The 12,888-nt window shown below is 40.1% G+C and overlaps 1 protein-coding gene across 5 annotated transcripts in view; it reads left to right on the top strand.

Moving 5' to 3' along the window:
* The window catches only part of LOC126249031 (molybdopterin synthase catalytic subunit-like), a 121,844-nt gene extending 110,323 nt beyond the window's left edge, over positions 1-11,521 (top strand). For all 5 annotated transcript variants that reach the window (XM_049950642.1, XM_049950645.1, XM_049950641.1 and 2 more), the window contains one exon: positions 11,133-11,521. In XM_049950642.1, coding sequence (XP_049806599.1) covers positions 11,133-11,231 — 99 coding nt within the window. In that variant the 3' untranslated portion in view covers positions 11,232-11,521. The remainder of the gene's footprint in view (positions 1-11,132) is intronic.
* Positions 11,522-12,888: the final 1,367 nt, after the last annotated feature.

The following is a 12,888-nucleotide window of genomic DNA, read 5'->3' as shown; positions in this document are numbered from 1 at the left end:
GGTTTTGCATTCCACATATCCTAATACATTGCCTACGTATGGACCAGGCGCACAATTACAATTTTTAAACATGTTACAATAGATTCAACATGGGTTACACTTCAATTCTGTTACAGCATTGCTTGAAATTTGACATAAATATTAATATTCACATCGAAAGTGGCTTACAGTTTCTTTAACATAATGACACGAAAAGAAAAAGAAATGAAATCAAAACATTGCTTACACTAATTTATCGAAAATCAGAAGAAAAAAATTATTATATGCACAGTTGTTGTTACACTCTGACACATCATTAAGACATATTTATGTGAATGTGAAACTTGAAGTGTCAGATTTGAACATTCAAACAAAACGTTCGGCCTTGCCGTTCGACTGTAGCAAGAATGGTTCTGTCCTGACATGTGGTATTCCATTGTGTTTGCAAAATTGTGCAAATTCCTTGGAAGAAAAAGGAAGTCCATTGCCAGAAACAATTGGTTGTGGCAACTCTTCAAGGGAAAATACAGAAGCGAGTGCCTTGATAGTACTAGTGGCATTTTTTGAATGCATTGGGATAACAAAAGGGTATTTGCTGGAGTCATTGATGATAATCAACCAACCTGATTGCCAAAAGGGGCCAGCAAAGTCTATATGGAAGCCTTGCCATGGAGTATCAGAATGTGGCCAGGAGAGAAATTTCTGGCATGGAGCGGCCTGATTGTCTGCCCAAGTGCAACATTGTGCCATCACACGTTTAATTTACTTATCTAAATGAGCCATGTACAATGTTGGTGCACCAACTGCTTAGTGTGAACTGTTCCCCAATAACCTCTATGTAAAAGACTTAACACCTGCTGTTGCAGCAAAGTGGGAATCAACACTCTTGTCTGTTAGGTGTATGAAGCAAAATCTTACCATTCAGAAGAGATAAACTGTTGCAGTGCACAAAGTATCTTTGCACTAAGGGATCAGGAATACATTTCTGAGAGTGTGGGAAACCTTTGCAGATGTAACTTTTTAGCAATTGTAGTGATGAGTCATGCTCTGTGACTTGTGCAATCTAAACAAGAAGCTTCTGATGCATCGAATGCTACAGCTGTGCTGAGAGGTACATGAGATGATGTTTTGGTGTGTGCATGTTGTGCCGTTGGGCAATACAAAATTTCATTCAGGTAATTTGACAATATTGGTGACTAGTGTTGAAGATTGTGCACCATATGGTTGAGAACTTGTTTCGATGAATGAAACAGTGCAGTCAAAGGCTTATAGTCTGTGATCAGGAAAAGTTTTTTGCCATACAGGTGATGATGAAATTTGGTGACACCAAATACCATAGCCAGGGTTTCCTTCTCCAGCTGACTTTAAGTAATCTGAGCACTGTTCAAAGTTTTGGAAGCAAATGAAATGGGGCGTTCTGTGTTGCCAGTTGTGTGAGATAAAACTGCCCCAATGCCTTGGGACGAGGCATTGACTGCAAGCACAGGTGGTTTAATCAGACCGTAGTGCACAAGGCAAGTTGACAAAGCAATGCATTTTTCAGTCTTTGAAAAGCTAGTTCACAGTCTTTTGTCCAGTGGAATGGAACATTTTGACATCTGAGGCGCATTAGGAATGAACTTCATGTAGTAAGTCAATTTTCGAGAAACAGCTTTCATTTCACATATATTCTTAGGAGATGGCAACTGTTGAATTGCTTGCAAATGTTTGTTGAAGGACAAGCACCACTGGCGTTGATGCTATGTCCTGAGTATTCAATCATCATGTTGAAAAAAGCACAAATTTTTAAGGTGTTGCTCTTGTGTTTGTCTGGAGACAATTATGTTGCAAGATAATTAAAACAATAAAGGCGCCTTTGACATTGGTTCTGCAGAAAAGTTTTGAAACAGTGCCGCCATGGAAGTGCTCCTGGAAGGTAGGAGTTGATATTCAAACAAGCTGACATGAGTATTCACAACAAAAATTTTCTTTGTCTCTTCATCCAATGTTAGTTGAAGATAGGCTTCTGCGAGATCAATTTTTGAGAAGAACTGTCCTCCTGCTAGGTGATCCAAAATTTCCTCTATACATGGGAGCAGATAAGAATCAATAACTGTCTGTGAATTTACTGGCATTTTAAATCCACTCAAAGACAAATATTCCTATTTGGCTTTTGATTGATGACTAATGGTGATGACCACTGACTTGCTGAACTAGGTTTTAAAACACCAACAGATTCCAATCTGAATTTCTGAAGCCACATATTCATGTAATGCATGCGACACAGGGTGTGGCATGGTAAAATTTTGGTTGCACATTAGCCTTCAGCATAATGTGAGCAAGAAAATCTTCTGCACATCCCAAATTACTTTCGAACAAATGTTAATACTTGTGACAGAGTTGTTGAATTGCGGCATGGGAAACTTTAGTGTCAAAATATTTGGGTTCCTGCGTGACCAAACTAGAGAGATACAGACTGCCTGGATGTGGGCTGGATTCTCTGTCGAAGATTGAGGTTGTGGACAGCAACAGAGGTGGGTCCTGGTGAAGATACAGCAACCATTTATTAGTCCTTTACTAATTCATACAGTTCAGACACTCTTCTGATTGTGCTCCATTCTCTGGTGTGGTCTAGAGTTCTCTCATATTATCCCGACATCATAGCTGCAGATGTAAACGTATGGCGGGCAGCGTGCATGCGCTGCTTGGGAGACAGAGTGCCGCACTAGCATCTCCAGTATCCTAGGCAAGCTGAGGTGGCAATATGCAGCTGGTCTGCGGTCATGGGTGTCCACCAGGTCTTCTCTGATGCAGGAGGTCGCATCGTTCCAATAGCACAACAACGGCGTTGCCAGGAATAGAAGTCTGGACTGATGATGAGAAGCAGGGGTGAGTGGATGGCACAGTGTTGACTGCCCAGGCTGGGCAGACAGGCAGAGCTCCCTCCTTCATGGACCGGTGGTGGCAGAGTTCGCAGCGAGGATTCCCAGCTGACTCACAGCAAGTGCCAGGTGTGCCTCTCTATGCCCAAATGTGATGTACTCAGATGGGCCAGCGTTTAAATGCTGGTTCACGGTGCTGATTTCACCGAAGAACTGCGTTTGTGGGCCACGGCGAACCATCTGGAACAGGGCAGTGACTGGGGTCTTTCATAATCGTCAATGACGTGGAAGTCAGGTGAGCCGGAGTGGCTTCTTGAAGGCTGGCCCAGGGCTCTGACACCCAGTATGGTGTCATGGATGTCTTGCTGATGCTGAGGGACACTGATCAAGAAGGAGCGACGGCCGGCTGCAGCCGATGTCTGTGGTTTGTGGTCTGATTTCGGCACTTGTAGTTTGACGACACAGGAGCCAATTGTGCAGTAGAGTGACCAGCATCTGCTGTCTGACTGTGGCTTCGTTGCAATTCTGGGCTCTGACTTCTGCTCCAAGTTCCCCTATAGTTTTCTCCTGTTTCAATATTTCCTTAGTCTTGTTTTTGTATTTTGCTGTGAAGTGGCATGTTCCAAGCACTGAAATGTTGTCGCTGTTGTAGGCAGTAACATGCAGACTTCATGTTTGCAAAGGTGGTTGGACAATTTTTTCATCTAGGTTAAGTAACATCCCAGAATCTGTAATATCTAACTGAGGGCTCTGACTTCTGCTCCAAGTTCCCCTATAGTTTTCTCCTGTTTCAATATTTCCTTAGTCTTGTTTTTGTATTTTGCTGTGAAGTGGCATGTTCCAAGCACTGAAATGTTGTCGCTGTTGTAGGCAGTAACATGCAGACTTCATGTTTGCAAAGGTGGTTGGACAATTTTTTCATCTATGTTAAGTAACATCCCAGAATCTGTAATATCTAACTGAAAAACCATTGGCTAGTTACAAATTTGCAAGGTAATCCGCAGTTTGCTGTGTGTTTTCTGAATACAGTTGCCCATTCTGTGTTTGTGAAAAACTGTGCTCTGTGTCCGCCTACACAGTAGAGCATTTCTGTAAATTTCTAGGAGAGCCTTTTTGAAGTATGTGGTATTCGCATTAAACTTGTGTGTGCATTTTCTGCATCTTCACTTGTTTGGTTTTTGAGCAGAATCTGAACCTAAAACGACATTGATTTCCATTCATTCCTGCTTTGCATTATCCCTATGTGAAACAGAGGAGGGCTTTCTAGACTTTTGTGGGCAGACCAGTTTTGTATGCAATGACAAAAATTGCATTCAGTTTTACTGAAGAAGCAATCTTCTGATCATGGGTGATATAGCATTTCACCCTTAAGTTCGCTTTGTGTGGAGCTAGAGTAGTGTAATTAGTGTCGCATCAGTATGGCAAACGCAGTATGTAGTGTATCGAGCCTTGTTTACATGGTGTTGACTTGCAAGTGCTGGGGCTGGGACTGTGGGTGGGTCACGGATTCTTTGTCTCAAGTGAAGTGATAATAGTTGGACAGAAATCTTGCTTGGCTAAATCTTGAACTTTGCTTGCATCGATAACTTCAGCACTTCACTGAGTCTAAGGTTGTGATGCTTTAGAATTTTGGCCTTCAATTTCTGATCTGATAGATTCTGAATAATAGCATCATGAAACATTTTGTCATGATAAGTTACACAACAACACAATTGAATGTACAGTCTCTAGTCAAGCCCTGCAATTCCACAATCCATTCTTCATAGGCTTAATCACTGTGATGTTGCGTGCAGAAAAATTTGTACCATGCAGCAGTAGTGTGTATTTGACTCTCAAAAAATTCATCTAATCTTGCAATTATGACCTCATAGGGCTGGGTTCGGGGCTCACTGAGGGTAAACAATTTCACTAGGAAGCAGCAGGTGTAAACTCCTACACACGAAAAGAAAAATTCATGATGCGATTCACCTAAATTCCATGTTAACAGGACATGGGGAGACAGACAAAGTTATCCTGCAGCAGGCTGAACGCAAGCCAGTAGATGTTTTTTTTAAGGGCGCTTATACATTGACAAGGTTACAGATGGAAAATCTGAAGGAGTTGGCTGCTGTTGTTACATGGATTGTTTGTCTCAAGTGAAGCAATAACAGTTAGACAGTTTTTGTGATCTTCAGCCTGAAGGACCGAGGAAGGTGGCGCAGTGGTTAGCACACACGGCTCGCATTCAGGAGGACAGTGTTTCAAACCCGCATCTGGCCATCATGATTTAGGTTTTCTATGTTTTCCCTAAATTGCTCCAGTCAAATACTGGGATAGTTCCTTTGAAAGGGCATGGCCTATTTCCTTCCCCATCCTTCCCTAATCCAATGGGACTGATGACCTAACTGTTTGGTCCCCTCCTGACAAATCAGTCAACCAGTCCAAAGACTGGTTTGATGCAGTTCTCCACATTACTCCCTCCTGTGCAAGACTCATCATCTCCAAATTACTACTACAACCTACATCCTTCTGAATCTGCTTAGTGTATTCATCTCTCGGTGTCCCTCTATGATTTTTACCCCGTGCTTCCCTCCAATACTAAATTGGTGATCCCTTGGCGTCTCAGAGTGTGTCCTATCAATTGTCTCTTCTTTTAATCAAATTGTGCCAAATATTACTTTTCTCCCCGTTAGTTACATGAACTACTCATCTGATCTTTAGCATTCCTCTGTAGCACCACATTTCAAAAGCTTATATTCCCATGTTGTGTGAACAATTTATCATCCACATTTCACTTCCACACGAGGCTACACTCCAGACAACTGCTTTCAGGAAAGACTTCCCGACACTTAAATCTATATTCAGTGTTAACAAATTTCTCTCCTTCAGAAACATTTTCCTTGCCATTGCCAGTTTACATTTTATATCCTTTCTGGTTCAGCCATCATCTGTTATTTTGCTGGCCAAATCAAAACTAATCTACTACTTTTAGTGTTTCATTTCCTAATCCAGCTCCCTCAGCATCATCTAATTTAATTCAACTACATTCCATTACCCTTCTTTTACTTTCGTTGATGTTCATCTTACATCATACTCAATCCGAACGAATTCAAAAGTAATAGCAGTGTACGTGGCTACAACACTAGGAGAAAGGATGATCTTCACTACTCAAGGTTAAATCTAACTTTGGCTCAGAAGGGGATAAATTATGCTGCCACAAAAGCCTTTGGTCACTTACCTAATAGCATCAAAAGTCTGACAGATAGCCATATAGCATTTAAAAGGAAATTAGAAGACTTTCTTAATGGCAAATCCTTCTACTCATTGGATGAATTTTTGGATATAGTAAGTGGGTAATTTCCCAACCTCCACAAAAAAAAAAAAAACTGACACGTTCCACATAATTACGAAGTGTCGTATTCATGATCTATGGAACAAATACTAATCTAATCTAACCTAATCAAGCTGCTGTCCATTCTGTTCAACTGCTCTTCCAATTCCTCTGCTGTCTCGTACAGAATTACAATGTCATCGACAAACCTCAAATTTGTTATTTCTTCTTCCTGATCTTGAATAACTACTACAAATTTTTCTTTGGGTTCCTTTACTGCTTGCTCAATGTACAGATTTAATAACGTTTGTTATAAGCTGCAAACGTGTCTCAATCCCTTCTCCTCTTCCATGCTCCTTGTCTCTTATAACTGCCATCTTGTTTCTGTACAAGTAATAAATAGCGTTTTGCTCCCTGTATTTTACTGCTGTGACCTTCAAAATTTCAAACGGAGTATTCCAGTCAACATTGTCAAAAGCTTTCTTGAAGTCTACAGATGGTATAAATGTTGGTTTGCCTTTTCTCGACATAACTTCTAAGAGAAGTCACATGGTCAGTATTGCCTCATGTGATCCCTACATTTCTCCAGAATCCAAACTGATCCTCCCCAAGGTCATCTTCTACCAGTTTTTCCATTCTTCTGTAAATTATTTGTGTTAGTACTTTTCAGCAGTGCCTCATTAAACAGATAGTTCAATAATGTTCACTCCAGTCAGCACCTGCTTTCTTTGGAATTATTACATTCTTCTTGAGGGTATTTCATCTGCCTCATAAATGTTGAACACCAGATGGAATAGTTTTGTAATGGGTGCCTCTCCCGATGATATCATTAGTTGTTATAGAATGTTGCCTACTCCAAGGGCCTTGTTTCAGCTTAGGTCTTTCAGTACTCTGACGAATTCTTGTTACAGTATCATATCTCTCATCTCATCTTCATCTATGTCTTCTTCCCTTTCTGTAGTATTGCCTTCAAGTTCATATCTCTTGTATAGACCCTCTATGTACTCATTCCACCTTTCAGCTTTCCCTTCTTTACTTAGTACTGGTTTTCCATCCAAGCTCTTGATATTCGTTCAGGTAGTTCTCTTTTCTCCAGAGGTCTCTTTAAATATTCCTGTAGGTGGTATCTTCTCCATAGTGAAATATACTTCTAAATCGTTACATTTGTCCTCTTGCCATTCCTGCTTACCCATTCTGCAGTTCCTGTCAATCTCATTTTTTTAGACATTTGTATTCCCTTTCACCTGCTTTATTTGCTGCATTTTTATATTTTCTCCTTTCGATCTTTTTACCCACTTGATCGTCTGCTGTTTTCCCTATTTCATCTCTCATAGCTACCCATTTGTCTACTAGTGTATTCGTTTCCCCTGTTCTAGTCAATTGCTGCCTAATGCTCCCTCTGAAACTCTCAATCACCTCTCACTCTTTCAACTTATCCATATCCCATCTCCTTAATTTCCTATCTTTTTGTAGTTTCTTCAGTTTTAATCTACAGTTCATGGAAATGTCTTACAATTTAAAATCTGGTTCCAAAATATCTGTTTTACTATTATATAATCAATCTGAAACCTTCTGGTATCTCTAGGTCTCATCCATGTATACAACGTTCTTTCATGTTTTGTAAACCAAGTGTTAGCAATTATATTATGCTCTGTGCAAGTTTTTGCCAAGTGACTTCCTCTTTCATTCCTTTTCTCCAGTCTATACTCACCTACGAGTTTTCCTTCACATCCTTTTCCTACTGTCAAATTCCAGTCCCTCATCAAATTTAAATTTTCCTCTGCCTTAACTATTGGAATCATTCCTTTTATCTCATCATACATTTCTTTAATCTCTTCATCATGTGTGGAGCTAGTTGGCAGATAAACTTCTATTACTATAGTGAGTATGGGCTTGTAGTGTCCGTCTCGGCACAATAATGAGTTACTATATTCTTCATAGAAACTTACCTACATTCCTGTTTTCTTATTCACTATTAGACCTACTTCTTCATTGCCCCTATTTGATTTTGTATTTACAGGCATGTATTCGCCTGACCAGTAGTCCAGTCCCTCCTGCCACCCAACTTCACTAATTTCCACTGTATCTAACTTCAACCTATCCATTTCCCTTTTAAATTTTCTAACCAACCGCCTAATTAAGGGATCTAACATTCCACACTCTGACCGATAGAACACGAGTTTTGTTTCTCATGATGATGACATCCTCCTGACTAGTCACTACCTGGAGATCCAAATGGGGGACTTTTTTTACCTCTGGAAAATTTTACACAAGAGAATGCCATCACCTGGGGGAGAAATTATGGCAGTGGTTTCCCCTTTATTTCAGTCTTTCCTAGATCATTGATGTGGATCACATTTGGAAGCAAGAGGTACCACCAGGCACAATGCTATGAGCATGAAGTGGGAGGACAACTTATGCAGAATTCTAGGAATAAGAAACAAAATGGAGGAAGACATGCTAGAGGATTTTTATGCACCGACATGGACTTGGAAGCTGCTCGACAGCATTCCCATTAAAATTCAACTCAACAAAGACATATGCAGAGGCGTAGTGGTGCTTAGGTAGTGTAATAAATAGGAAATAACATAAGTTTCTATTGCACATGGGCCTAGTGTTGGTGGTGAGCCTGGACCACCTGGGTAGGAAAATACTGAATTCTCCCCACTATAGCTTACACAAAGTGAGGGACAATGATGTGGAGTCACTACGTTCAACGTTGCTCAGTTCTTTCATTGGAGCTAAGCATATTTGATTAAATTTAGAAGTGTTTCCCCTTGTAGGTAAGATCTGCTATGCAAGCCTGGAGTTGGATTTCTTAAATAAACATGACGCAGAAATTAATCTTTCACATCAGATTGTCAAATCATTGGAACATTGTTCCAGCTGGGAGAGACTGCTGCAAAAGGTACACTTTTGCAAGGTTCTCCAGTCATGAGAGTAGAACCAAGTAAACTGTGCACAAAGTTATTAAGGCTCAGCTCACATGATAGAGTGCCAAAAGAGACAGGGAAACTGCTCTGGGGGAGTGTGGATACCAACGTATCAAGTAATGTTGTGTGCATGTTAGAGCCATTAATTAGACAATAGTGAATTGCATACTTGACATTGTTTTATACATAGGAGCCCGGTGTGCATGCGGGAAGGGAATGCAGCATATGTGGTTCCAGTTAGTGTGGATAATTTTCTCACCAGTGAGGGGGTTTTGGGAAAAGGATTGCCAATTTGGATGTTAGAGATGAAATGATTTGCTCATGTCGAATATGGACCTCTGCCATAGGCAAACCATCAGTATATGTATCTGCTTTATGTGAGAAAGTACAGCATCTGAATGGTGAAGATAGGGTAGCTATGGAGAAACTGTTGCTAAAGAATGCAGACTTGTTCAATATTAATGGACCAGTGCTGGTGACACCCATTACTCAACACAGAATCCCGCAATTGTGGGACAAATCTCTGGTTTATAGGAAATCATATAGAATACCTCATCATTTACAACCAATAATGGAGGAACTTCCTGGCAGATTAAAACTGTGTGCCCAACCGAGACTCGAACTCGGGACCTTTGCCTTTCGCGGGCAAGTGCTCTACCATCTGAGCTACCGAAGCACGACTCACGACCGGTCCTCACAGCTTTACTTCTGCCAGTATCTCGTCTCCTACCTTCCAAACTTTACAGAAGCTCTCCTGCGAACCTTGCAGAACTAGCACTCCTGAAAGAAAGGATACTGCGGAGACATGGCTTAGCCACAGCCTGGGGGATGTTTCCAGAATGAGATTTCGAAAGGCAAAGGTCCCGAGGTCGAGTCTCGGTCGGTTTTAATCTGCCAAGAAGTTTCATATCAGCGCACACTCCGCTGCAGAGTGAAAATCTCATTCTGGAATAATGGAGGAGTTTGTCAATCAACAGTTGTATTATGGCATTAAGAAGAAATTAATAGTCCCTGGGACCTGTTGTCACCATGCCTAAGAAGTCAGTGGATGGGACAAAGAGGTGAAAGTTCTGTTGCAACTATCATTCAAAAACATGTGTGTGAAATGTTATGGACTTAACTGCTAAGGTCATCAGTCCCTAACCTAAGCTTACACACTACTTAACCTAAATTATCCTAAGGACAAACACACACACCCATGCCCGAGGGGGACTCGAACCTCCGTCGGGATCAGCCGCACAGTCCATGACTGCATCGCCTTAGACCGCTCGGCTAATCCCGCGTGGCCAACTATCATTATTTAAGCAGTAGAACAATTACAGATGAAATCCTATTCCGAATATAGTAGAAACATCAGATAACTTGGGACAGTGCAAGTATTTTTCACTGTTCTTGTAGAAACAGTAAACAGCCAATCAGTTGCAAAATGGGTTTCTTAAAAACTCATTTACCATGGTTTCAACACTTACAAAAATGACTTCTTCAGAAGGAAATGTTGACAACTGGATCACACGTTGTGGCAGAAGTACGTTAAAATATAGCTGAAAAACACCAGTCAAATATAAAATTTCAGCTTCATCATAAATTAAAACATGCACAACATGGTTGTAGTCATTTGGTGTTCCCTCCCCAATGTACAGCTATTGTACTAGTGCAGTTGTAAACTTCATTGGGGTTTCATTTGCTTTCTCTTAAAGGAGTTCTGCTGCTGTGCTGCAAAATGGAAGTTTCATTTTAGAGTAATACATACAGTAACTTTAATAGTAATCATTATCATGTGTAAAACATGCATATTGCATATTTTTAAAATTGTTGTTGGATACTACTACTGGATATCATTGTTGTGAGTTAAATATCAGGGGAATATGGCTTTGAAAGAGCATAATGGTCACCTCTTCATAGAGAACACACATACACTCTCTTGTACCTACTCTTATTACTGTATTACATTGTAACAAACCAGTGTTTAAATTTTGTGACACACATTATTATTTTTTCATCATTATTTTACCAAATTTTGCTTATTGTCAATTGTTATTTCTTTTTCAGAGATGTACTGTTGATGAGCTAGATGCTAAAATAGCAGAGCTCCAAAAGAAGTTTGAAAAGAAGCCTGAAACTTCAAGCCAGAAAGAGATAGTGAAATGATATTAAATGGAAATAACAAATTGTACTGGTTTTTATCCCAAACTTTTTGTAGAACAACTTTGTTTTTGTGTTGAAAGGAAAAAGGAATGGGAATTTACGAGCAGTCAAGTACAAACAATATTGACAATGTTGGAGTGTTTCTGATATTGTCTGCAACAGTCTTGAAGTCCATGTCTGTTTGAATTGAAAATATGAAAATGTATTGGAAAAAAATAGAAAATTGGCTCTGGTTGTTTGCAAAAGATGGAGCACTTTCAAATTGTAAACAAAGATAGTATGATGAATGTAAATGGTTTGAAATTTACTATGAAAAACTCAAAATGATCTCTGTAGGAATAACAGGCTGTCCACAGAGTATGTTCAGATGACAGGTTGTAATACATCATGTGACATGGAGATATGAAATAAATAGAGAATGGGTATTGAGGAGGGGGGGGGGGGGGGGCAGGATACAGAGATAAATAAATTGTAGCTGTGGAATAACATTCCAGGCATGGTGATCTGAAATTGTATACACCAGGAGAAGTGTTGGATCTTGACATTCAGGTGTATTGTAAATAATTAGTTAGTTGCAATTTGCTTCTTCATTCCATTGTATTGAAACATTTGTCAAGCTGTTTTGATAATAATCCATAGCTGTCTCGAAATTATTTTAATAGGAAGTTAATTCCAATTTTTTTCCTTTCTAGACGTAGAAATTTGGGCACATGAACTATCAGGCATTTTTCTATGTCCTTTCAGTCTCTCTCTTCATAGCTTATAATATTTCTATCTTCTACATTCCTGAATACTGAACATCTACTTAATCATTAGCAAGCCCTCCTCTATCATTTGTATGTAAGAAATCCAACATAATGCTTTTGTAATAAGATGTTTGTAGTAGTTTTCTGGCATGTCCAACCATGCTGTGTGGTGTGGTGGGATTCATGGTGGCAGGAGTCGTAATATGTTACTAAATGTGCACATTCACTGGAAGCACATTGAAAATCATCACATGCTCATTGAAATTTAGGTTTTCCTTGGTATGCTTAAACTGTTAAAGGTGAAAAGGCCATGGAAAATTCCCTTCATCCATGCCCACTCTGAGCTGGTCCTCTATCTCGAATAACATTAAACCATAAAATGCCTTAGTATAATATTGTAATTTATTCATCGTAGGACCAGCTTAATATAAGGAAAAACATGTTACATAAACTAACATATACATATACACACAAAACTGAATGGTTCACAGGCATTGTGTTGGATGGTGTTGGGTAAGCTGCACAATATTTAAATGAGGCAGCTGCACGTCATCTTCAGGTGCTACTGATGCATTGCTGTTCCCAGTTTATGTGCTGTCTCACTGGAAAAGTGCAGGTGACAAGGGTGGGGCTGCAACATCATCACAGAGGACACTGACATCCGGAGCCCTCTGCCAGAGAAATGGGCCACAGTCTCTGCAAATGCAGTGTGGGAAAATGTGGCTGCTTGCCACAGACCCAAGCATATGCATGTGGGCAAGGTATTGATGCCCAGCTTAAATGCTTCGGTTTTGATTCCCCAACAGTGTTAACTCATTACATTTGTTTGGTTGTGGCCAATGATATCTTAGTGCTGCCAGTACTGGTTCCCATGCTTTGCAGGATTAAAATCACATGTCTGTTAATTAAGTCAT

Source organism: Schistocerca nitens, chromosome 3 (assembly GCF_023898315.1).
Source record: "Schistocerca nitens isolate TAMUIC-IGC-003100 chromosome 3, iqSchNite1.1, whole genome shotgun sequence".
Taxonomy (NCBI): domain Eukaryota; kingdom Metazoa; phylum Arthropoda; class Insecta; order Orthoptera; family Acrididae; genus Schistocerca; species Schistocerca nitens.
The sequence above is the reverse complement of the archived record's forward strand: the minus strand, read 5'-3'. Positions and strand labels throughout refer to the sequence as shown.